Source organism: Clarias gariepinus, chromosome 6, assembly GCF_024256425.1.
Source record: "Clarias gariepinus isolate MV-2021 ecotype Netherlands chromosome 6, CGAR_prim_01v2, whole genome shotgun sequence".
Lineage (NCBI taxonomy): Eukaryota > Metazoa > Chordata > Actinopteri > Siluriformes > Clariidae > Clarias > Clarias gariepinus.
Window position 1 is genome coordinate 29,961,622 of NC_071105.1, and position 25,184 is coordinate 29,986,805.

General features: G+C 34.8%; 1 protein-coding gene across 1 annotated transcript; it reads right to left on the reverse strand.

Moving 5' to 3' along the window:
- Positions 1-5,978: 5,978 nt before the first annotated feature.
- Positions 5,979-12,133, reverse strand: tubb1 (tubulin, beta 1 class VI). The gene is made up of 4 exons (XM_053498692.1): positions 12,011-12,133; positions 11,309-11,417; positions 9,911-10,021; positions 5,979-9,614 (listed from the first exon to the last, which is right to left on the reverse strand). Exons 1-4 carry the CDS (start codon positions 12,065-12,067, stop codon positions 8,503-8,505), a joined length of 1,389 nt encoding a protein of 462 aa, XP_053354667.1. The 5' UTR covers positions 12,068-12,133; the 3' UTR covers positions 5,979-8,502.
- Between the last annotated feature and the right edge of the window lie 13,051 nt (positions 12,134-25,184).

Sequence of the window (25,184 nt, forward strand, 5' to 3'; positions counted from 1 at the left end):
CAAGACCTCTCTCGTTTATTGAGTTAAATTTTATTTTAAAAATTAGCTTGTCTTGCAAAACGCTCGCAGACCAAATTACTTGCAATCCAAGGTTCCAGTATAATATATAACTTAAACCAATAAATTAAGTATTCAAATATTAAAAATTAATTGTGTATAAATTTTAAATTTTTGACTGACTCTGTATACCGTAATATAGAATATAGAAATGCTGTAAACTGTATATTTTTTATTGTTAAATCAACATTAATCAGCATCAAACCAGGACACTTTCACACTTCCACAATGACAGGGATTTTGTAGGATCACAGTCAGGTGTATGTGTAACCAATTATACCAACCAAGTGCTAATGATAATCTATTTCATATGTAGGTTGAAATACAGGTCTTTCCCAGGCAATGATTTTAAAGCAGACTGGAGTTTCTCATGCTATTTTGAAGCACAAAGAAACAAGCAATGTTGATGGACACAGTGGTTGGCCAAGGAAACTTAATGGAGCAAATGAAATACACATAATTTTGCTTCAACATTGTAAGATGTCCAGCAATACCATTAGCAAAAAAAATGGCAGAAACCAGTGGAACCCAGGAACACCTATCTACAGTACATCATACTGTAGATACTATATCATGATATCTGTGATATAGATACACAGATACATCATAGATACACTATAATTATTTTTCACAAAAAAAACTTAATGTAAACAAACTGAGTAGTAAATATTTTTTCTATTTCATTTCTATTAACATACTTTTTTTTTTTATATCTTACAATTCCAAGCAGCTTTCCAACAGTAGCAGTTAGCCAACATTGTAAAGCACTTTATGGATTGTGAAGATTTTGAGTTTTTGTTTAAAAAACAACTTTTAAAACTAAACTACCACCAATGCAGCAACTACATATTAAAAAAATCAAAGCTGCATTCAGGGAGGAACATGATGTCCACACTGAGTGACTCACTATTACTGCTAAACATGAGCTGATGTTCTTATGGCTGTGACTTATTATATTGCTTAATGTGAATTGCTTGGCTGGATTTACTGTATATGTTAATTACTTTAGTGGTCAGTTTATTGATACTGATTAAACACATAAAACAAAAACTATCGTAAAAATTTGTTTGTCAAATCCATGTAACAGGTTTTATAAGTCATGTGTAAATTAGAGTTTTCCTGATTGAGTTTGTAACAAATGTTTCTTTTATTTATTATTGAGTCTTTACTGCATCTGTAGAATGAGATGAGAAATGTTGCATAAACTAACTGTTGAGAACAGTTAGAGTGAGAGAGTTGGTAAACGCAAGCATTGGCTGCAGCGGGTACCCGCTCACATGCAACGTTTTATGTACTGTAAAACCACTGTGGCCAAAAGTTTTGTGAGTGACACAAGTATTAATTTTCACAAAGTCTGCTGCTTCAGTGTTTTTAGATATTTTTGTCAGATGCTACCATGGTATACTGAAGTAAAAGTACAAGCATTTCATAAGTGTCAAAGGCTTTTATTAACAATTAGTGTTTATTACAATTATTTTGTAGAGTCAACATTTGCAGTGTTGTTCTTTCTCAAGAATTTTTTAGTTTTTCTTTGTCCACCTAACTCTTTAAGACTGGCCACAAGTTCTCAATGGGATTAAGGTCTGGAGAGTGTCCTGGCCATGACCCCAAAATTTCAATGTTTTGTTCCCTGACCCACTTAGATAGCACTTTTACCTTATGGCAAGATACTCCATGCCTGAAAAGCCATTGTTCATTACCGAACTTTTCTTTAAAATAAATATTTGTAATTTTCAAAACCTTTGGCCTTGGCTGCAGAAGTTCGTCATAGTGTTAAAGCTGCATAACCTAACCCTGATGTACAAAACACCCACCCACAAATAGAGTAAAAAAATATAAAAAGGACATATAGGTCGTCTCACTTGGCTTCCTCAAACATTTCCCCCTCCCATGCCACTACAGCCATCAAAACAACAGCTGCAGTTTAGCAGTACCAGCGAGGCACTTCGTTTGGAAATCATGTTCCGCACTGAAAGTCTATTTTCCTCTCTGTATACAGCTCTGTTTTTTAGTTGCTGCTCTAGTGGCAGTTTATTATTAGTAGTAGTAGTATTTGTACTACAAACGCAAAATCTCTACCCTCCATAACTGCACTTTGTAATGTTTGCTAACGGATTTATATATATATATATATATATATTAGAAAGAGAGAGACCAAGTCGGCCTGCAATACCGTGTTTCACCACATATTCACCACGGACCATTTAAGGGAGCGCTGTTTCACTCACTGTTAAATAAATATTCGGTGGAAAACAAAGAAGAGACGGCAGTCAGGCAACAGCACACAGGAAGTTACTACGGAAACAAAACTATTAAATATATATTTTTTATATTAAATTAAGAGTACTGGGAAAACCTGGGAAGGCATGGCTTCCCGAAGAGCACGCAGCTGTTTGTTTAACTATTCGTTTCGGTAATAAACTTCTCTGTGCTGTTGCTTTACAGAGAGTGAAACAGCGCCCCCGAATGTTATGTGGTAAAACACGGTATTGCACTTTTACTGTCGCCAGAAGCGGAAACCAGAACGAGATGGCTTTCTTTATCTAAAAAAGAAAGAAAGAAAAAAGATAGATTAACCAGTAAGATAAAGATATCGTCATAACCTCGTCAAACTGTGATTTGTCAGAACCAAGGTGAAGTTGGCTTCCATTGGTAAAAAAAAAAAGAAAAAAAGAAGGATTTATAAGGAGATTAATCAGGTGAGTGCGGTCATGCCGCCAACAAACAGGGAAGCTAGATGCTCTTCTACATCACCTTTGGCAAACATTAGAAAGTGCACTTATGGAGGGTCCGTGATGGATTGTACTCCTCATGCCCTTAGTCTCCTGTGATAAGCTCTAGGCCCCTGCGACCCTCAGGGGGAGACGATGAGTGAGTGAGGTTTTAGTTAAAAAAATAATACAAACATTTTCAAATAAACTAGAATACCATTAGAGCAGCAACTAAAAATGAAAACAGAGCTGTATACAGTCAGGAAAAAGAAGAGATTCAGTGAGGAACATGATGCCCAGTTATTCTTACCTGCCAGTGTTAGGTCAGGGGTTAAGATTAGAGGTTAGGTCTGGTGTTAGAGTAAGGGGTTAGGGTTAGGCATCAAAGTGGGAAATGACTATAGAAAAGAATAAAGACAATAAAGAACAGTTGTTCATGAAATTTTATTTAATAACAAGGATACTAGGACCAAACATCTAGGGTGCTTGATATACAGTATAAGTTTTAGCAAACAGGATGAAAAATCATGCCAAATGTGCAAGTGTCATCAAAGAACCACAAGAAATGCCTTAAAAGTTGCCTTGTGCGTACCCAGTGGCATTTGGAATAAGGATGATATGGTGAAATAGGTTCAACATCTGTGCACGATGTACTGTTTACTATAACACTGTCACTACGTGTGTACAGCGTATGTATATGTACTGTATACATTTTCGGCATGGGCACCCTATATAATTCTTCTGGAAATTAAAAAGGCTAAGGATAGGACTGGTTTGTTAAGTTAAATCAATTTGAAAAAATAAATCTATAAAATAAAAATGTAATTAAAATACTAAATAATAAAACTCAATAAATTAATCAATTAATCAATATCATTTTTATAAATTAAATAAATACATAAAAAGAATAATCTATGAATAAAATAAATAGAATCAAGAAAAGGTCAAATGAATCCACTACAGCTCCTAAGACAAAAAGGAAAAGTGAAATCAAAGCAACCAAAGTGGTAAAAAGTAACCACTTGCAGTTACAATTACAGCTAGGGTTATGGTTATTGCCATTTGTTACAGTAGCATTCGGTTTAGGCTTAGTATTAGGGTTTAGAGTAAGTGTTGGAGTAGGTGTTAGTTTTGGGTTTGGGTTGTGGTTATGATATGGGGTGGGGTAAGGGTTACAAAAAGTTTTAGATTTAGCGTTAAATTTGGGATAAAATTATTATTAGGAATCTGAATAGTGTTTATAGTTAAGGTTGTTAATTAAGGTTGTTAAAGTTAGCATTAAGGTTATTTTTTTATTTATGGTTAAATATTTAAGGTTATGGTTATTGTTATGATGAGTTAAGCTTTCAGTTAGTCTTAGGTTTAGGAATAGGTGTTAGGATTATGGTTAGAGTTCTGGTTTGTTAAGACATTGTATTGGTGTTTTAGGGGTATAGTTAAGGGTTATAGGGTTAAAAAAGTGGTTAAGGATTAGAGATGGGGTTACGGTTAATGTTAGAGTTCAGAGTTACAGTTAGGGTTAAAGTTATGGATAAGGTTAGGGTTATCGATAGGATTACAGTTAGGGTAATATAGCCTACCTATATATAGGTTTATATAATTATAATATATGGGTTGGGTTGAGATTACATTTACGGTTAGGTTTGGAGGTAGGGTTTGAAATGTGCTCGGTTAACGTTATAGTTAGTGTTAGGATTACAGTAAGGCTGAGAGTAAACAGCAGAGCATGAAATGGAAACATCCTTAATTGCCGAAAAAGAAAAAGTTAAAAAGTCAATCCTCAGATGAAAAATTTATGGTTACAGTTTTTTTGATATCTCAAAGGATTGTATTGGAACATTATTAAAAAAAAAATTAACAATCAACAGTACTCATTACAGTAGGATGCATATTGGAGAGATGAAGCCTAAACAGCTTAAATGCTGAGGACTGCTATCCAATAGCGCTGCACAATGCACGTCTGCACACTTCTTACCACACTGTCGACACTGCAAAAACTTTGCTTTTCAGATGTCAAAGCATCCTCCCTATAGTCCTGATATGGCTTCATCTGACTTGACCTGCTTGGTTCCCTAAGATCAGCCACACAAGAATGATAAGTCACTTCTGATGATTTAATAAGGAAATATAAAAGCTCATTGACAGATAGACAAAATATATAGAAAGCCAAGTAGATTATGTTGAAAAACCTGTCATTTCTAATGATTAATCAAAATAAATTCAACAGCTATAATATAATGTATATTATTGTTGTACTGTTTATGTTATCTGGCATCACCCAAATAAGCTTGGGTTCCCTTTGGAGTCTGGTTCGTCTCAAGGTTTCTTGGTCATGATATTGCAGGGAGTTTTTCCCATACCACTATCTCCTTCAGCTGGCTCTTATATTTTCTTAGGTACATTAGCAGAGTTGGGGGACTGATGAGCATCGATTTTTATGTTAAACCTGTTCTGCTCTCTTCTGGTCTTCACCTGCTATTTTTTATTTTTTTTCCTGAGCACACATGATCTTCAACAAGATCATGTGTGACAAGATAACTTTATGTTAATTACAGTAAACCATATTTTCTGTACTTTTTACCATAACTGCACTTTTGCAAAGGAATTTATTTATGTTCATGTTATCTGGCAGCACCCAATTGAGGATGGGTTTGCTTTCGAGTCTGGTTTGTGTCAAGGTTTTTTGCTTATAACAATTGAGGGAGTTTTTGCCTTACCACCATCCCATCCAGCTTGCTTGTACTTTTACAACCTTGCCTCAGCAATCTTACAAACTTTGCAAGGTTTTTCCAAGTTCAGAAATCCCTAGGGAATGAGGCTTTCTGGCCCGATACATACACTAGGCCAGAAGGCTGGAACTTTAGGGATCTAAGCCAATCCTTCTCCCCTGGCATCAGATCTTTTAGGCTTGTACAAGGGCCCTGGAGTAAGAATCCATAGGGACATGACAACTGACACTGTTTTGTGGGGCTGGACTATCAGTATCCACGAGCCCCACTTCGGGGAAAAAATTCAGTATAAGAGATTATGAGAGGCAAGTAGTTTGAAGCATAGCTTTATTAAACCTTAAGAAATCAATGTAATAATATAAGACACAGTTACAAGACCACAAACTAGGAATTGGCATTAATATCATCACTAGCTTTAGCATGAGCCCCAGCACAAACATAACAGGCACAGTAGAAACAAAAGCACCTGATCTAAATAGAACATGAGACAAGGTAACTACTAGGGATGCACCGAAATTTCGGCCGCCGAAAATTTTCGGCCGAAATAGCATTATCGGTTTCGGGCGAAACGTAAGAAAGCGCAGAAAATAAAAGCCGAAAGTGTCGCCACGCCTCTCCCATCCTCCCGTCTCGTTCGCGCTGTCATTACGCATCAAACACGGAGTATGTCGGCGGTTTGGAAGCACTTCAAAGTTTCAGATGAGGACAGCAAAGTTGCAATATGCAACATTTTTTTAATACAAACAAAAAGAAAATATTTTAAACATGTTTTTTAATGAAGCCATTTTCGGTTTCGGTATCGGTTTTCGGCCAAGTGCATCCAAAAATTTCGGTTTCGTTTTCGGCCCAGAATTTTCATTTTGGTGCATCCCTAGTAACTACTAACAAATATGGAACTTCAATAGTCTAACAAAAGATAATACATTAAGTATGCATGTAATCAAGCTGAAAATGCAGTCTTAATTTAGTTATGTGTAATATTTTATACATGAATGCATTTTTTCTACTTTAGTTTTCTGCCTTAAAAATCAGCTTTAAAACATATACAAATAAGGTCTATTTAAATCATACCAGCAACAAATTTTAAAATGTAGATTAGGACAAAAAACAAAGCAAAAAAAAAAAAAAAAAACTTAACAGCAACTGAGTCTCACCATGTTTTCATAATAAAGTACTTCTGAACACTATTAAATTACCTGTCTCCTCTGATCTGAAACGTCAACAAGTTTTAGATACTCCAAAAATATCTGAAATGCCTTTTTATTATTGATTTATAAATAAATATTAGCACATTTATATGTACATATATATGTATATATATACATATTCAGCATATATGCTGAATGAGTCCTCTTTAAAATCAATTAAATGACAAATAAAATGTCTTTAGTATTTTTTCTGTTTTGGGTCCAATTAAGAATTTCTCACAGCCTTTGGGGCATACATGGTGATAAAGATAAGTTAATTTGGGTGTTGTCTAAAACTGGGTTAAGCGATTGTGAGAAAACCAAAGTGGGGCTAGGTTGCTCTTTGCTGGTATCCTGGTAATAGTCCTTTGGTAACCATAGAAACTTTAAACAAAATGTTGTTTTCATGTTCCATGTCTCTAACCAGTTTTAACCAGTAAAGTTTTGAATTTGTAAATAATTTGTTTTAATGTAAATATGTTAAATGAGTAGTCAAGGAATATACAGTACTGTCAGAGACCAACCTTTTGTCTTCAATGATTTGCCCGTTCAGCAGATGTGTAGTGCTATTTGTTTAAGTACCAAGTTTAAGAGTGGCAAGTGTACAAACACTACACAACCATAAATACTAATATACTTATAACACTTATCATACAATCACATTTTAAATTGATTTCAAGTTGAGAATGTTAAACAGCAGTAAGCCAAAATTTTAGCTTAGCAACGTCCATTTTGAGTCCATTTTATTTGCTATGCACGAAGTGGTCATTCTCAGCTAATAGGCTAGGATATAAAAACACAAATCAAGCTCTCATTTCTGTGGAAATTAACCTTTATATCTGTTTCAAATATGAGAAGATGTTTAGCTGCCTTTTTCAATTTTATTAGTTGCCATTAGGTAGAAACATAACTATATTCACTGTGCTTCCACCAACTTGCAAAGTTTATCACAAAAGATTAAATATATGTATCCATTTCATATAATTTGCTTAAATTTTGGCCAAAAAAAAGTGTGGTGTATGTGGACGTTCGAGTCATCCAAACTGCATGTGTCAACACTACATTTTCTCCAGTTGTGAACTTTTCTGCAGTATTATGCTTACATTTTTTTTATGCTCTAAACATGTACATGTGTTTGTAAGAAGTGAAAAATGACTGAGGGGAGGGGTGATCTTTTTTCAGTTGTCTAGAGACAAGTTGGCAGTATCACTTACAGCAGCTTTTTCTCTAATCTACAGTTGGAGTTGGAGTATTAGAGTTTTTTTCTGCACTGCTTATCAGTATCTACAGAGCTATCATGTCCTGTCAGACTGCCTGTTTGGAAGGCTGGAGTTGCCTTTTGTACATTCATTGGGTTATTAGCTGATTTGACTACAAAAAATAGAATATATATTTTTCTTCACTTTTTTTCCTTTCCTTTTTTTATATAACGATTTCTTTTTATTTTAATTTAACGTTGTAAAAATATATATTATATGTATATATGTAAATATATAATATAATAAATATGTAACATTTATTTTCTTTATACATTTTATTTTCTACATTTAGTAAATCTTTAAAACAATATTGGTTAATACATATTACATAATGCAAAAGTGACTCCAAATATAATAAACACAAAGTTTACAAGTAATCATTCATTACAATTAAGTAGGAAGTATTATTTTTAATGAAAATAACAGGAATAATATTAATTTACCATTTTAAATCAATACATTGTAACAATAAGATATATTTTCAAATTAATATTTTTTGATAGTCAAGATATAGCACAGTTGCTTAAAACGACCCTCTTCATTAAAACTGTTTACTAGACTAAGTTTCACTCACTGTCTCAGTTTCCCTGGTGCTTGGTACTGTTGCAGCACTTCCCTCCACCTCTGTCATTTCTTCCTCTGGCTCCCAATCCAGCTCGGCTGTGGCATCCTGATATTGTTGGTACTCAGATACTAGATCATTCAGGTTGCTCTCTGCCTCTGTAAACTCCATCTCATCCATGCCTTCTCCTGTGTACCAATGCAGAAATGCCTTGCGGCGGAACATTACGGCAAACTGCTCCCCAACTCGTCGGAAAATCTCTTGGATGGCTGTATTGTTTCCAATGAAGGTCGATGCCATTTTAAGGCCACGTGGTGGGATGTCACACACCGCCACTTTAACATTGTGAGGAATCCATTCCACAAAGTAGTTGCTGTTTTTCTGCTGAACATTGAGCATTTGTTCATCCACCTCTTTAGTGGACATGTGACCGCGAAATACTCCTGCGACAGTGAGGTAGCGGCCATGTCTAGGGTCACATGCTGTCATCATGTTCCGGGCATCAAACATCTGTTGGGTGAGTTCGGGAACAGTAAGTGCCCGGTACTGTTGACTTCCACGTGGAGTGAGAGGAGCAAACCCAGTCATAAAGAAGTGAAGCCGGGGAAAGGGCACCATGTTGACCGCCAGCTTACGGAGGTCAGCATTCAGCTGACCAGGGAAGCGCAGAGAAGTTGTGACCCCACTCATAGTCATAGATACAAGGTGATTGAGATCTCCATATGTTGGTGTGGTGAGCTTGAGGGTACGGAAGCAGATATCATAAAGTGCTTCATTGTCGATGCAGAATGTCTCATCTGTATTCTCAATCAGTTGGTGAATAGACAGTGTAGCGTTATATGGCTCCACTACTGTGTCAGAGACTTTAGGAGAAGGCATGACACTAAAGCTATTCATGATTCGGTCTGGGAACTCTTCACGGATTTTGTTGATGAGCAAGGTGCCCATGCCTGAGCCAGTACCACCGCCCAAAGAGTGAACAAACTGGAAGCCCTGTAAGCAGTCGCAGATTTCAGCTTCATTACGGACACGTTCTACTACTTGCTCGACCAACTCTGCCCCCTCTGTGTAGTGACCTTTTGCCCAGTTATTTCCAGCCCCAGAATTCCCTGTCAATAAATGCACATGGAAATCAATTCCACTGACAAAAACAGAAACCACAGGCTCTTCTTATTTAAAACATAATGGTAAGATAATGGTATATATGGTAACAATTAGGTATTATCTCATAAAACATATACACATAGTAAATAAAAAATAAATGGAATTACTAAATTAGTACATTTAAAAAACACAGACAGAGCTTTAAACCTTATTGAGTGATATTATTTAATGGCTGATAAGATTAAACAATATATTGTTCTAACTTTTTTAAAATAATGTAATTATTTTTACTTGGTCTCACCATGTATAAAGTTGTCAGGCCTGAAAAGTTCTCCAATATGACTTCCCCTCACACTGTCTATTGTTCCTGGCTCCAAATCCACCAGCAGTGCCCGGGGGACATACTTCCCACCTAATAACACACATGAAAAGATAATGTAAAGGAAAATCTTAATTAAAGTGATTCATGTATGCTGTAGCTTAATTGCAGATGTTTTCATCTTTTATAAACATTTTTACTTTTGAAAAAAATGGCATTATTATTATATATAAATTATATATAGTCCCCCTAAAGGTTTGTGAATGGCCAAGTCAATTTGTTTGCTTTAAGACATTTGGGTTTGAGATCAAAAGATGAATAAGAGTTAAAAGATGAGAGTTACAGATTTTATTTAACCTATGTTAAAGATCTTAGAACATGGCACCTTTGGTCACAAATCATGTGATTTTTAGGTAAGCAAATGTATAAAAATAATCCGTGAATAAAAGTAAGAAACACCTTTAACCTTCAGCATTTTACTGCTGATAAGCGTTTTGCATCTTGTGATTTGGCCATTTGGTTAAATCATTTTATTAAGTTAAGTTTATCACTTTGTCCCTGTGAATATTCTGATTCTAATTCTGGAAAGACTAAAATACACTGAATAAAACCAGTTTGCTGAGAAAAGCTAACAAAAAATTATTGTAACAGTATATAACAGTAAATAGCAGCTTGCAGAACATACCTTTATTTAATTTCTGAACTTCTACAGTCCAGTCCAGTTATAACCATCTTTCAATGTCTTTTCCAAAACATGCAAAATCATATTTAACAACAATGGTTACATAAAAATATTATGTGATTTCCTAGATTTTAAATTTGTCGCAAAAAATAAACACTAGGTATAAAATTACAATCTGCTATAAATCTGTGATGCAGTGCTGCTGCTGGGATCTTGGGACCTTTTAAAGATGAGATAACCTAAATGTTTTTTGGCCAAAGAGCTCATTAGTATACAAGGTATCACATAAGTAGCAAATGAAATTTATATGGAATTGGTCTGAAATATTTTTGGTCTCTTATAACAAGCTTGCTTTGTCTGGGAGATATGAGTAAAGCGGACAAGTAAGATTACATTTTGGGGGCATTAATCTCAGTTTTCTTAACAGGTTTGAAAACAAAAATAGAACAAAATAAAAATGTAACAAAATCACTACTACTTTATACAGTTTCTGTAAGAAAGAATAATATTCAACATACACTGGCTTATCAAAAGTGTATAGTATATATAAATAGGGCTATGGACAAATTAAAGCGAATTGTCTTTGTGATATTCAGGTTGTCTAGGAATATGGAATAAATGTAATTAATGCTAGGCAGCGGTTTAATCAGATGCTATCACCAAATATTTAATAATAAACAACATTAAATAGTTCTTACTATTTGCTTCATTAAAGTAGACACTGATCCTTTCCAGCTGAAGGTCCATGTCCCCCTCATAGATTCCTTTTGCACTGATACCATGTTCGTCACTGATAACTTCCCAAAACTTTAAAAACAATGTTCAAAGACAAGACAAAATGAGCGCATCAACTTCAGACACTCAATTTATTTAATATAAAAAGAACATGCAATTAAATGTACAATGAACAATAACTAAATATGCTGATATTTGTAAACTTGTCCAAAACATAACACTGATATAATTTCTTACCCTAGCAGAAAAAAAATTGTTGGCGGTTCAATTTGAACCTATTTGCTAATTCCATAAAGTGTTAATTATGAACTAAATAAGCTGCTCTATAGTTCTCTAATAATTTACTCTAGCCTTTCTAGCTTGTTCATTATGTTATCTTGAGTAAATGAAAACACTATACATCCAACAGAGGCATTATACTAACTATGTTTTATAATGTAAAATAAATATAATTACATCTGGTAAAAGGACATTGTCACAGTAAATTTAACTAAACATACAAGCTATGGACATCATGCCTCATTACAATGAGCTTTTTATTAACAAACTTCCAGTTACCTATGTTTTTGGCAGTGTATTTGAATAATTAACATTGTAACCCTTTATGGCTTATTTAAAGGGGAAAATTTATATTAAATTAATATAACAAATTTGCTATCACATACCTTTGAACTGATCTGATTCCCACACTGTCCGATCTGAAGATGAACAATTTCGCGCATGGTGATCAGACTCACACTCCAATGCAAAAGATATCTGTGTGAGCCCCCTGTAAGTATTATACCAGTAATGATGTCATTATCAGGGAGTATCCCCGACAGTGCTGTCACTTTGTTCATAGTATGGCTACTGTAGGCATTCTTAATGCTATTAAGAGATAATGCCATTTTATTATAGTCATATATCATGAATGCATGTTTTACCATTGTAAATTGTGGGTGTTATTATTTTGTTATTATTATGTTATATCTGCACTAATTCAAATAAACCACATTATTTAAAATGTGTCATTAAAGTGCTTTAAAACTTATTTTTGTAAGAGGAAGTTTATAATGCTATTAGTCTTTAAAAAAGAAAAAAAGAAAAAAATTATACCGTTGCCCGGGCATTTATGATTCATAAATGAATACAACATGAAGAAAAATGTTGGTGAATATGTACGTGAGATGCCTCTTTGTGCCTGTGCAAGATAAGACTATCTGGGACATTCAGACACAAACTGATGTCACAATTATTCACCACAATACCACAGCTTGTCAAAAGAGGTCTTGGTTTCTGGAGTTCTTAACACATTGCTACTGTATGGTTATTGTTGCTTTCACCACACCTACAGTGCATTCAGAAAGTATTCTGACCCATTAATATTTATGTAGTTTTATTTTTATTACACCATTTACAGTATATTTCTCATTAATCTCATTAACATCCTCATAACATAACAGAATAACCGTACTTGTTTTTATATTATTTTCATAATATACAGGCCTGTATGATAGTTGAAACTGAGCTCAAATTTATTCATCATACTTAAAATGTTTTTATTTTATTTAAGTTCATGTAGGACACACACAAGTGACACCATGCCAGTAAAACAAGCCAAGAGGTCAATGGAATCGTGCACTGAATGTGAAATGATATTATTATATGTTAATATAATATAAATATTAATTTATAATGTATAATTCGCATGCATTTATTTATAAATGCTTGTAGCAGCCTGATTTGGTTCATTACACATTCAAACTATTTTTCAAATAAATTCAGTAATACAGTACATACATATAATTCCAAAATTGTATTTTGGCTTTATCACAGGATATAAAATAACTTTCTGTCAATATTCAGTTTGATATAGGAGGAATCAGTTATGGAATAAATATTACCACATAACTTTCTTCCTTCCCACTCCGCTTGCTTGAGCTAAAAATGTCATTATGCTGCATACTTGTTTATATTATATATACAATGCTTGTTTATGTTATAAAGGTCATAACTTTGTGGTTTCTTGCTTGATTGTAATTTTATTAATACGCTTTTCTTTTCTTTTATTTGTTTTGTTTTTTTCTCACCTGCACATAACTTCTTATGTTTTTTCTTTAATTATAAAAGATTATTTTATTTTTTTCTAAATAAATAACATATAAAATTATACAAAAATATTAGGAAAACTCACTCACTCACTCACTTATTATCTATACCAGGGATAGGCAAGTTCTGTCCTAGATAGCCAAAGTCCTGCAGATTTCAGCTTCAACCCTGAAAAAACCTCACCTGCTTGTAGCCTTAGTAATCCTGAAGACACTGTTGGAAAAAGCACACCAAACACAGGGAGAACATACAAACTCCATGCACATAGACCATGCGGCTGGAATTTAACCTCTTGACCCTGGAGGTGCAAGGCGACAGTGCGAACTACTAAGTCACTGTGCTGACATTAGGAAAATGAAGCTTAAATATTATTTTCCTGCTGCTTGCATCTCTAAATATTTGCTTATATTAACAAAAACCATGCTACCACAATTTTACAATTTTTTGTAAGATTCTGACTGAAACAAATGCAATTTCACACACACACACACACACACACACACACACCGTAAAAAAATAAATAAATAAAATATAATATATATATATATATATATATATATATACATATATAGTGCCTTGTAAAACTGATACCCCTTTTTGATTCATACCAACTTTTCCACATTTTGTCATTTAACAAACACAAACAAATTTTATAGGAATTTTTTTACTCTATAGAACGACCATTTGCTGTAATTACATCCTTTTGGGAAGGTCTCTACCAGCTTTCCCACACTAGAGAGTGAAATCTTCCCCATTCTTCTTTGCAAAGTAGTAGCTCAAGCTTAGTCAGATTGGATGGAGAGTGTCTGTGAACAGCCACTGTCAAATCTTGCCGCAGATTCTCAATTGGGTTTAGGTCAAGTCTTTTGCAGACACTAACAGGTTTTCTTCTATGATTGCCCTGTATTTGGCTCTATCCATCTTCCCATTAACTCTGATCAGCTTGCATGTCCCTTCTAAAGAAAGATGTGATGCTGACACCACCATGTAAAGAGATAGTTCTCTGCCACACATAATGCATTGCATTTAGGCCAACAAGTTCAATTTTTAGATATTAATTCGTATAAAATTAAATAAGAACATCAATCATTTTATTTTTACTTCACAATTACAGTATGTGCATGTTTGTTTTGGTCTATCACATAAAATCCAAAAAATTAAAAATTAATTTACGTTTGTGGCTGTAATGTGACAAAATATGGAAACGTTCACGAGAGATAAATACTTTTGCAGGGCACTGTATTCTGTTTATACTGCATATACTGTACAATACATCAGGTATTGTGATGAAATGTTTAATAAATGAAAGTGTGAAACCAAGTTTTAGAAACCTCCAATTTGGCTAAGTTAAAACAATTCTGCAAAGAAGAGTGGGACAACATTCTGGCACAGCGGTCTAAAACACTTATTGCCAGTTACTGCAAATGCTTGAGTACAGTTGTTGCCAGGGAGGTTTGGACAGCTTTTTCCCCTTAATAAATGGGAATTTATAAATTGATCATTTATAAACTGCATATGGTATTTACTTGGGTTATCTTTGTGTAAAACTTGATTTGTTACTTGATTTAATATTTAAAAAATTACATTGTTTCATACTTGACAACCTTTTTTTGACTCAAGGAAAGAGTAAAAACTACTCAGTTGTATTGGACTTTAAGGTAAAGTGTTCTCTGATCTGTGCCCGAACCCATAGTGTACAGTAAGACAAATGTTAAAGAATACTGCCACCTTCTGGGTGTTTATTAATCTAATTCATTTATTCTGGTTACACATGCTTGATGTTATTTAAGTATTTTAAGTACTTTTAACTTGTAACTTTTGACAATGGTTACATAGGCCTTTCAACAATAATACAATACAGTTCTCCTAGCAAATGAATATGTTCACGTATGAATGGTATCAGGATGCTTTACCGTTGGCATGACACAGGACTAATAGTAGTACTCATCGTCATACCTTTCAAGAATAGCAGCAAAAAGCCACATCTCTCCAGGAAAAACATCAGGGAAAGATTTATATTCTGCAAATGGTACAGGCATTGGACTGCTGAGGACTGGGGCAAAGTCATTTCTCTGATGAATTCTGTTTCCGATTGTTTGGGGCATCTGGAAAAGAGTTGGTCCGGAGAAGAATAGGTGAGCGCTGCCATCAGTCTTGTGTCAGGCAAATAGTAGTTCTGCTATGATACATGTTTCAGCAGTAGGGATCACCAGTGAACCATGTGCTATATGAAGCATTTCTTGAATCAATCAGCTGGGAAGTCTCGGTGCTTAATGAAGCCACATTACCAATAATTAACCACAAACTACAAAAACCTTTATTCGTCAAATGCTTGCCATCACATAAAAAAAATATACTTTTATGGTATGTCCATACCATACCAGTGTTATACACTTTCAGAACATGGTAAGCTTATTAACATCAGCCCAGTTACGAAAGGTGGATGATGGAACTGACACAAATACACATGTGCAATGGTCAACATAGCAGTGGAGCAAACTTGGAAAAAATGGCTTATTTGTCACATGAACAGCTTTCATTGGAATGAATGGGCATCAACTTTGGGTCCAGTATCCAGATCTGGGTAAGTAAAGTAACTAGGCATTAAAAAAATAAGGTTTGTAATAAAGTGCATGTTTCTAATACAAATTTATTGAAACTAATTGCACAAGAAAATGAAAGCAAATATTTAAATTTCAACGCTGACACTGGTGGCCTCAACAAGTTCCCTCAAACGGCCAGGGATGGACTGCACAGTCTTTCCGTTTGGGATATTGCTGAGATTCTCCTGAATCTGTGCCCTTCAGTGTGTGACGCTTTGTCCTGATGGGCGGCCACTTCTTCTGGCATCGTTCACTGAGCCCATTAGCTTTGAATGACAGTTTTTTTTATTGTCTCCGGACGCAGTGTTGCATTTCCCCCTTTCATTATACGACACCATCTTTGCACAAGAACAACAGAATTCCACACTTCATAGGGTGCTGCGAGTTTAGCTCGCTTCTGAACAGTCAAGCAGACAGCCATCTTTTTCTATGCTACATGTGCTGCCTCTCGCGGCCGATGCCTGTACTATCGGCGCGAGAAATATTCAATCCTACATATTATTGAATCCTATCGTAAATTTCATCATGACTCCAGTGATACTATTAGTTCTATAGCCATTTAATATTAATTTGCTAAAAGAAAGCAACCTAAAAATGTTTTGTGGCTGAGCGTCTGCCTTAACTACAGGGCATGTCATGGTTCATCAAGTTAAAGATCATCATGTGATGTCTGTTGTTGACTGACAGTAGCCAGCTTTATAACTTTATACCTTTATTTAGAGCTTAAGTAATATTAACTGTCAAATGTTTAATAATGCCATAAAGGCCTAAAAAGGGCCATAAAAAGTTCATTGAGATGTCTACTCCACTGTAACTTGAAAGCTTAGTTACTAACGTTAGCTAATTGTTAATCTTCCGCTCCTTTACCCAAATCAAATCTATTTACAAAAATGCTTGGCTAAATAAATAGGTTTTTAGCCTAAAGTTATCTGACTGTGTCTGATTTCCAAACATTAATTGGAAGGTTACTCCATAACCTTGGGGCTTTGTAAAAAAAAAAAAAAAAAACTCTGCCCCCAGCTGTGGTTTTCATAATACATGGTACTGACAAGCAGCCTGCAGCCTTGATCAAAGTTAGCGTGGCGGATAGTAAGACACTAGCATTATCTGCTGGGTTGACCCGCTCCTCTAAATCCACAGCCAACACTCAAATATGCCCCACGTCACATGTTTTATAGCATAATAAATAATGTGAGGGAGAGATACCTTAACACGTTTGTCATAACAAAAAAAAAAAAGAAATTTGATTTGTAGGATGAATACTCACAGACTTTTTGTACATACTAATAATACTCACAGAGGCAGATTTACAGACTTTTTAAGGGACTGTGCGCTTTAAACCTGAACAAGCAACATCACCTTCTTCCACCAAATATAAAGGGTCACCAATCAGCATGAACCTGAATTGTGTAAAATATGGTCAATATGGTCAACCACATATGAATTTTAAAGTTGTAAATTACTTTATTTTAAATGATTAATGAAATAAAACACTTTAGTTTAATACATTATTAGTTATAATTTCTTGTGAATAAGTTTAAGCATGAATATGAGTTAATGTTGAGTTTATTGAGTTGTCATCTATCAGTGTGATTATAAAAGACGTGTATGGTGATTAACCACTTCAACATAGTCTGATAATCATTTAATTATTATTTCATTATGAATTATTACATTATAGACACTAGTAACTATATAACAAATTCAGCCTTTAAGTTTTTCTACAATCTACAGCTTCTACAACTTCTACATCTGCTGGGTAAAACTAAAATTTACATTTGTGTCACAAATGTAAATTTTAGTTTTTAATCTAACATAACATGTGTCCACAAGAAGCCTCTCAAGTCAATTTCACTAATCATTACTTACCATTCATATTTTGAATTTCTTTGTGAATTGTGGATTTTTAACTCAAACCTGTTAACTTGTTTAGACAAACCATAATTGCATCACTCAAAGAACTTGATCAGGTGACTGAATGCTTAGAGTTAACATTTTGGTATTCTGTCGCTAGAAAAAAAATCCTAGCACCAAATGTCAGGTGCACATGCACCTTAAACCAAATCACTAATAATCTTTAATATAAATGTCACCTAGATGGTGGAATGAACGTCCTCCGTACAGTTGAGTCTTTGACAATCCCCCCGCCTTTAAAAAAGAAAATCCACTTCCCAACTGTGTTTGACTGATGGCACTTAGTTAATAATCTAGTAACACAGTGTAAGTATCTATCCAATGATGGAAACTTCAAAGCACGTTTTGTAAGTCGCTCTGGATAGGAGCGTCTGCCAAATGCCCAAATGTAAATGTAAATCAAACCACTGATTTAAAAATCTGACTTTGACCACTGTCCAACTATCAGCGAATATAAAATTTCTCCTTTATCTCCAAGATCATAGAAAAACTATGTAAAAGTCTTGTGACTTTCATGAATATCATCCCAGAAAAGAAAGACCAAGACATACCTCTGGTGCAGATGAGAAGTTTATTTAAAGTTATCAGCCTCAGAAATCACCAATGAACAGCAATTCAGGTTAGAGTCTTTTTGAATGCTTTACAGAGCACCAGCACTGAGAATGTTTAAAGATCATCTGACATGGGATGCTTATTAATTTCATTCTACTCCATTGGAAGTACTACAAGAACCATATGCATATGTGTAGATAATATTATTAAGATTTCCTTCTTTCATCTCAGAAATATTGCTAAAATAAAAAAAAATGCATTATGAAGAAAACTTTGTTCAGGCTTTTGTTAGCTCTAGCTTGGGTTATTGTAATGCATACTGTCTGTATGTCCCACTAGGTGTATAAAAAGAATCCAGTAGCCAGAGGTCTTACTAGGACCAAAAGATATGACCACACCCCCATCACAGTACAGTATCTGCACGGCTATAACTCACAATAAAACTAACAACCTCTAAACCACTGAAAGGCCTTGCCCCACATTTCATGAAGGATCTTCTGGTTTTCTGTGATGGCATTCATCATGTTTAATTTTAGCTAAAATATTTATATCTTGTATTCAAGCGAATTGTGAATTTCCTTAGTTAAATGAGCACATCTGAAAAACTTAACAGCCATCAAGTTTTTTTTTTTTTTTTGCTAAGCATGGGGAGAACTCCATGCACACAGACTTAAGGCAAGAATGGAACCCTGGAGGTGTCAGGCCACAATGCTAACCCTTATGCCACAATAGCACAGTTATTTTTATCATGACACCTTCTTCTCAATTTAAGTTATATTTAAATACAACTGCAATTCCAAAAAAGTTGTGACAGTATGGAAATTATTAAGTATAAAAAAGTAAAAAAAGGATTTTTACATTGTACTACATTGAAAACACTACAACACCACATTATTTGATTATTAACCATGTGAATGAAATTTTTGTTAAAAATATGCACTGATTTCAAATCTGGTGGTTGCAATATGCTCCAAAAAGTTGGGACAGGACCAATGTAAAAATAATAACAATGTAATGAAACAAATTACAAAGTGATGAGAAAGTGCTGTTAAACAGGTAAACTACAATTATGTTATAGTATACAAGTATTTTAAATGAAAGGCCTTGTCCATATAGCAAGAATGGTGTGAGACTTATCGATTTGCCAACAGATACACTAGCAAATTATAAAATACTTTTAGGATAACACTCCTCAAAGTTCAATAGACAATATCATTAAGAAATTCAAGGAAACTCTCAATACATAAAGGGGCCAGGGTGAAAGCCACTTCTGAATACCTCAGATATCACTGTCTTAAAAATAGTCATACTGGCATACTGGATATCATGATATGGGCTTGGAAACAATTTAGTAAATCTTTAGCCATTAACCCCATTTGTGTATTTGCATATAAATGCATCATAACGCTTAAGGAATCTATGGATCAATGCTGTCAGGTTTCAAAGATTTCTCTGGTCCAAGATGAACAGTGGCACATAGTGGCACATAGTGGTCCAAAGAGTCAACATTTCAAATATTTTTGTTGTCAAAGAGTCAAAGAAGAAAATGACCATCCAAGCAATTATTAGCCTTAAATCCAAAGGCCAGCATCAGTCATTGTATGTATACTGGGGTTGGGCCAGTGCCTGTGGCATGGGTAAATTTCATGACTGTGAGTGCACCATTGATGCAAAAAATAGGTTATTTTGAGAGCAACATATGCTGCCATCCAAACACCATCTTTCTTAAAGACACCCCTGTATTTTCTAGCAGAACAATGCCAAACCACATTCTGCTCAGATTACACATGCATGGCTGCTAAACACAGAGTATGAGTACTAGACTGGCCTGCTAGCTCCAGTTGAGAATCTGTGGTACATTGTAAAGAGCCTATACAATTGCACCACTAAAGAGCTGAATAGTAAAGGAAATGGGGAAACTCCCACCAGCTAAACTTGACCAACAGGTGTTTTCAGCGCCCAAATGCATAAAAGTTTTAATAAAATAAATGGTGATGTTACACACTGTTGGTGCATTACACACCGTCTTCTGTCCCAATTTCTCTGGGTGAAAAAAGCCACCAGATACCATATACTGTAGCAACAGATTGCATATATTCCACAAACAATTAAATTCACATGATAGGTCATCAAATAATGAGTTGTAAAATTCTTAATATAGTACAAGACGAAGACATTTTGTAGATGACTCCTTTTTGGTTTTATTCGCCAATTTCCACACTGTCCCACCTTTTTTGGAATTAGGTTGTAGTTCAAGAGGCATGATCCTTACAAACTAGTTAGGGATTTGTGAAACAAATTAATGAAGATGAAATAGTTCAACAAACAACATTTTTTAAATGAGGCTGTCGAAAAATTGTGCTGTTGGTTCTGTCTTTATTGAATGCTAAAAATATAATGTCCAGTATGGCACCACCTGATCTGCTACTGCACACTTCTGTGGTGTAAAGTTAATAGATATGTGAACTATTATACAGAACAAACAATACTGGTGATAAATGATTAATAAGTCAAATTCTTAATGACAATTTATCAATTAATAAATACCTTCCTAGTCAGTTAACAGTTGGTAACCTCAACAACAATTCTGACCATATTGCACGCATATAGAAGGAATTTATTTATGGTCACCTTTCAATATAATAATAATAATAATAATAATAATAATAATAAGCAACAGAAGAAGATTTTATTTGTCAAATACAATTATACACAGTATGATATGCAGTGAAGTGCTTATATTATTGCCTCTTACTTAAAAAAGATTTCACTACAATGAAAAAAAAAATTATTAGGGATTACAGTGATAGACATTTCAATAAAAAGTAATTTAAAATGCAATAAAAAATTAAGCTGGAATGTATAAACTTACTAAAGTTTCCAAATGAAATATAATACAATTAAAATAGAAATATAAAAATTACACAGGATTTACAGAATGTACAGAATGAAATTGTAAGCTATGTGGTATAAAAAAAATAGTACGGTTAAAATATGGTTTTGGGGTATGACAGTAGCGGTATGATCAGAACATGAAGTATGAAATAGAATGTTATGTGTGTCAGCAGCAGTCTGATTGTCCATGTACCAAAGTGCAAGTTACTCATTTTAGATGTATATTAGCAATGTGCAAACAAGGATCACATGAGCAATATGTAAACATGTAATGTAGCAAGCAATGTGCTACTGTACATGCTAAATAATGATAATAATAATAAGTTTATTTTATACAGCGCCTTTCTAGACACTCAAGGTCGCTTTACAATAACTAAAATATTTAAACATAGCAAAAGACAACTAAAAACAACAAAAACAGAATACAGATAAACATGAATCCATAGCAATTTTTCAATCATATGTTCAAAGATGCGGAAAACAAGACGAGAAAAGATATGTTTTAAGGTGGATTTTGAAATCCTGTAATGAATAAAGATCACAGATGTGTTTGGGAATAGAATTCCAGAGTGTAGGGGCAGAAATACTACATGCTCATCCTCCGAATGATGCTAATCTATAGTGAGAAATTAACAGAAGACCATTATCTGCAGGTTAGAGTGTGCGAACTGGGGAGTAAGTATAAATAAGATCAGAAATATATGTGGGGAAAAACCATGAAGTGCTTTGAAGGTAATGAGAAGAATTTTGTATTGAATGCGAAAGGGAACGGGTAGCCAATGAAGTCTGTGTAGGATGGAAGTGATGCGTGAGGATTTCTTTAAATAAGTGAGGACCCTAGCAGCAGAGTTCTATTGGAGCTTATTTACATATAATGTTGTGTTTGGTAGATCATAAAAAAAAGAATTAAAGTAGTCAAGTCGAGAAGTAATAAAAGTGTCTGGGACGTAAACTAGCTATATTGCGGAGGTGATAGAAGGCAGATTTAGAGGTAGGATAGAGAGATAGAAGTCAAAAGTTATACCCAAAATTTTTAACGGTGAGATTTTAAATTTTTTACTGTAGAGTGTCGTCTGCATAGCAGTGGAAATTGAAACCGTGACGGTGGATGATTTTACTTAAAGGAAACATATAGATGATGAAGAGTAGAGGGCCACGAATAGAACCCTGAGGAACACCATGGGAAACAGGAGCAGTAGAGGATTTAGCCTGGTGGATAGTAATATAATGTTGACGGTCAGACAGATAAGAAGTAAACCAAGCTAAGGCAGTTTTAAAAATACCAATAGCAGGGTGAAATGAGAATACTGTGAGAGATAGTGTCAAATGCAGAAGAAAGATCTAAGAGAATCAAAATGCTAACAGAGCCTGCATCATAATAACTCTGATGTGTAAGCAGGAATGTAGTGTGTGTGTTTATTGTGTTAAGAAAAAAAAGCAAATCCAATTAGATTTGTTCCTTGTGGTGTTCTGGTTGAGGGTCTAAATACCCTGTGGGAAGAAGCTCCTCCTCAGTCTCTCTGTTTTGGCCGTCAGGGAGCAGCAGCTCTTTCCTGACCACAACAGAACGGTCCATTGCTGGGGTGGCTGATGTCAGATACTGTTTTCCTGGCCTTTGTCCAGCATCACATGCTTTAGATGCAGTCAACAAACATTATTTTAACATAATTCCCCTTCTTAGTGTCCAGATGACTTATTATTGTGTGCAGAAGGTGTGAGATGGCATCATCGGGTGAGCAATTTGGATGGTTTGCAAATTGTAATGGGTTCTGTGAGTCAGGTAGTGAACATGTGATGAGGTCTCTGACCAGCCATTTAAAGCACTTTGTTACAACTGGGTCAGGGTAGTCATTGAGGCTGGCAGGATGGGGTTTCTTTGGGACAGAGACAATAATGTTTGAGGCATGTAGGGAGTAGTGATTGTGACAAGGAGACGTATATGAATATTACCGTGAACACAGGTGCTAACTTGTCAGTGCAGATGCTGAGGACTTGTCCTGAGATACTATCTTGCCCTGCTGCTTACCTAGTGTTCACCCTCCTGAAGGCACTCTATTCTTGTCATGCTCCAAGATGATAAATACATTTCCCGTTTTAGCATATGCTCCCTTTTGCATTTCTAGCACCATCAGTGTCGACAGACACAGCTTTAAAATTAATGAAATCTTGGTTCGTGGCACTCAGGTGGATGTTACTGTGACCCGCACATTTTAAAAGGATGAATATACAGTACATATTTAATATACCTCAACATATTTATATGTGACTAGACTTGGCTGATTCCAAGCAGTTAAGCAAAAGTTACATTTTATATTGTTAAGTGTACCTTCAGACATAACTGTATTAAAACAAACTGTGCTGTTGTTGGTTGTTCGGCTGCTCCCATTAAGGGGTTGCCACAGTGAGCCATCTGATCAGCATACGGTACAAATTGGCATAGGTTTTACGCCAGATACCCTTCCTGACACAACCTTCCCATTTTATCCGGGCTTGGGACCGGTACTGCGTCCAGTCGCTGGGGTCTTGGCGTTGGGTGGGAACTGAACCCAGGCCTTTCAATGGCCTTAAACAAGCCATGCTATCAGTTTAGTTTACTCTAAGTTATGTGTGCGTCAATATGTGATGTAGTTGCATTAACAATTTAATATATTGTTGTTGAAATATGCTTAAGTATGTAAAGGAATACATTAACTTAACTGCATTTTTGTATAGCATATTAAATGAAAAAGTATTGTTTTAGGAAGATATATAGTCAGGCAAAAATATACACACTTCAGGAAAAGAAAAATAGCGAGATGTATATTAATAATGTAATGATATTATTATCATTATATATAGCAATAGTATTAAAATACAAATTTCAGTAATAGTATTAAAATACAAGTTATTATTTTCCTGAAGTGTGTGTACATTTTATGGCTGGCTCTGTATATATATATATCTTTTTAAAACAATACCTTTTAATTTGGATTCACTGTAATACGCTATACACATGCTATGTGCTGACTCTGTCTGTTGAAGCATGTTTTATTACTGTAGAAATTTTACATACCCTATACTAAAATGAAATAAAAAAATGCATTTTTAAATATACTTTTTGCAAATATAAAACACAAGTATACATTGGTGTTTAAAGCCCATTAGTACATTAGTATTTAGAGTCTCCTTTTCACAGGGGAAGCAAAAGCTTTTTCACAGGCACATAATCTACTGTAGGTTACATTTAAAAGAGGACGTTTTGTTTTTTAATAAAGTAAAACGTGATCGTTGATGTGGTGATATGTTTAGGAGACGTTCATTTAACACTCGGTTAGAAGCGCCTGGTATAGTTAAAGATTCCCAGGACAGATGAGTTTACGCTTTACAATGAGAGAGAGAGAGAGAGAGAGAGAGAGAGAGAGTGTGTGTGTGTGTGTGTGTAGTCAAATGACTAAAATGATAGCGCAAGGCCGAAAAAGTATATTTTCGCGATATATTTACAAATGTTTAGGTTATTAAATTCCGTTCACCAGCGAATTCATTTCTTTGCTCTGTGGAAAAAGAAAACACCGATATAATCGTTTTTATTGTTTTTTTTTATTATTAATTCTCTTTTAGAATTGTCTCAGCCTCAGTGGTGTTAAGTAACATTATACCTACATGTCGGTATTACTCAAGTCAGTATGTACAGTGTACAGTATATAAAGAAGCTCCACTGTACGGCGGTGTCTGTTTAAAGAGGGCGCCTTTGGTCCGCAGAAGCAACGCTTGCTGACGTTTTGTGAGTGTCATGTGATTAGCCGCGGTC

Bases quoted from the DNA above. Each gene is read 5' to 3' on its own strand.
- tubb1 (XM_053498692.1), bottom strand. From the start codon at position 12,067: ATGCGCGAAATTGTTCATCTTCAGATCGGACAGTGTGGGAATCAGATC. The intron at 11,418-12,010 runs GTATGTGATAGC...TTGTTTTTAAAG, and splicing joins GGAATCAGATCAGTTCAAAG to TTTTGGGAAGTTATCAGTGA. The intron at 10,022-11,308 runs GTAAGAACTATT...GTGTGTTATTAG, and splicing joins CTACTTTAATGAAGCAAATA to GTGGGAAGTATGTCCCCCGG.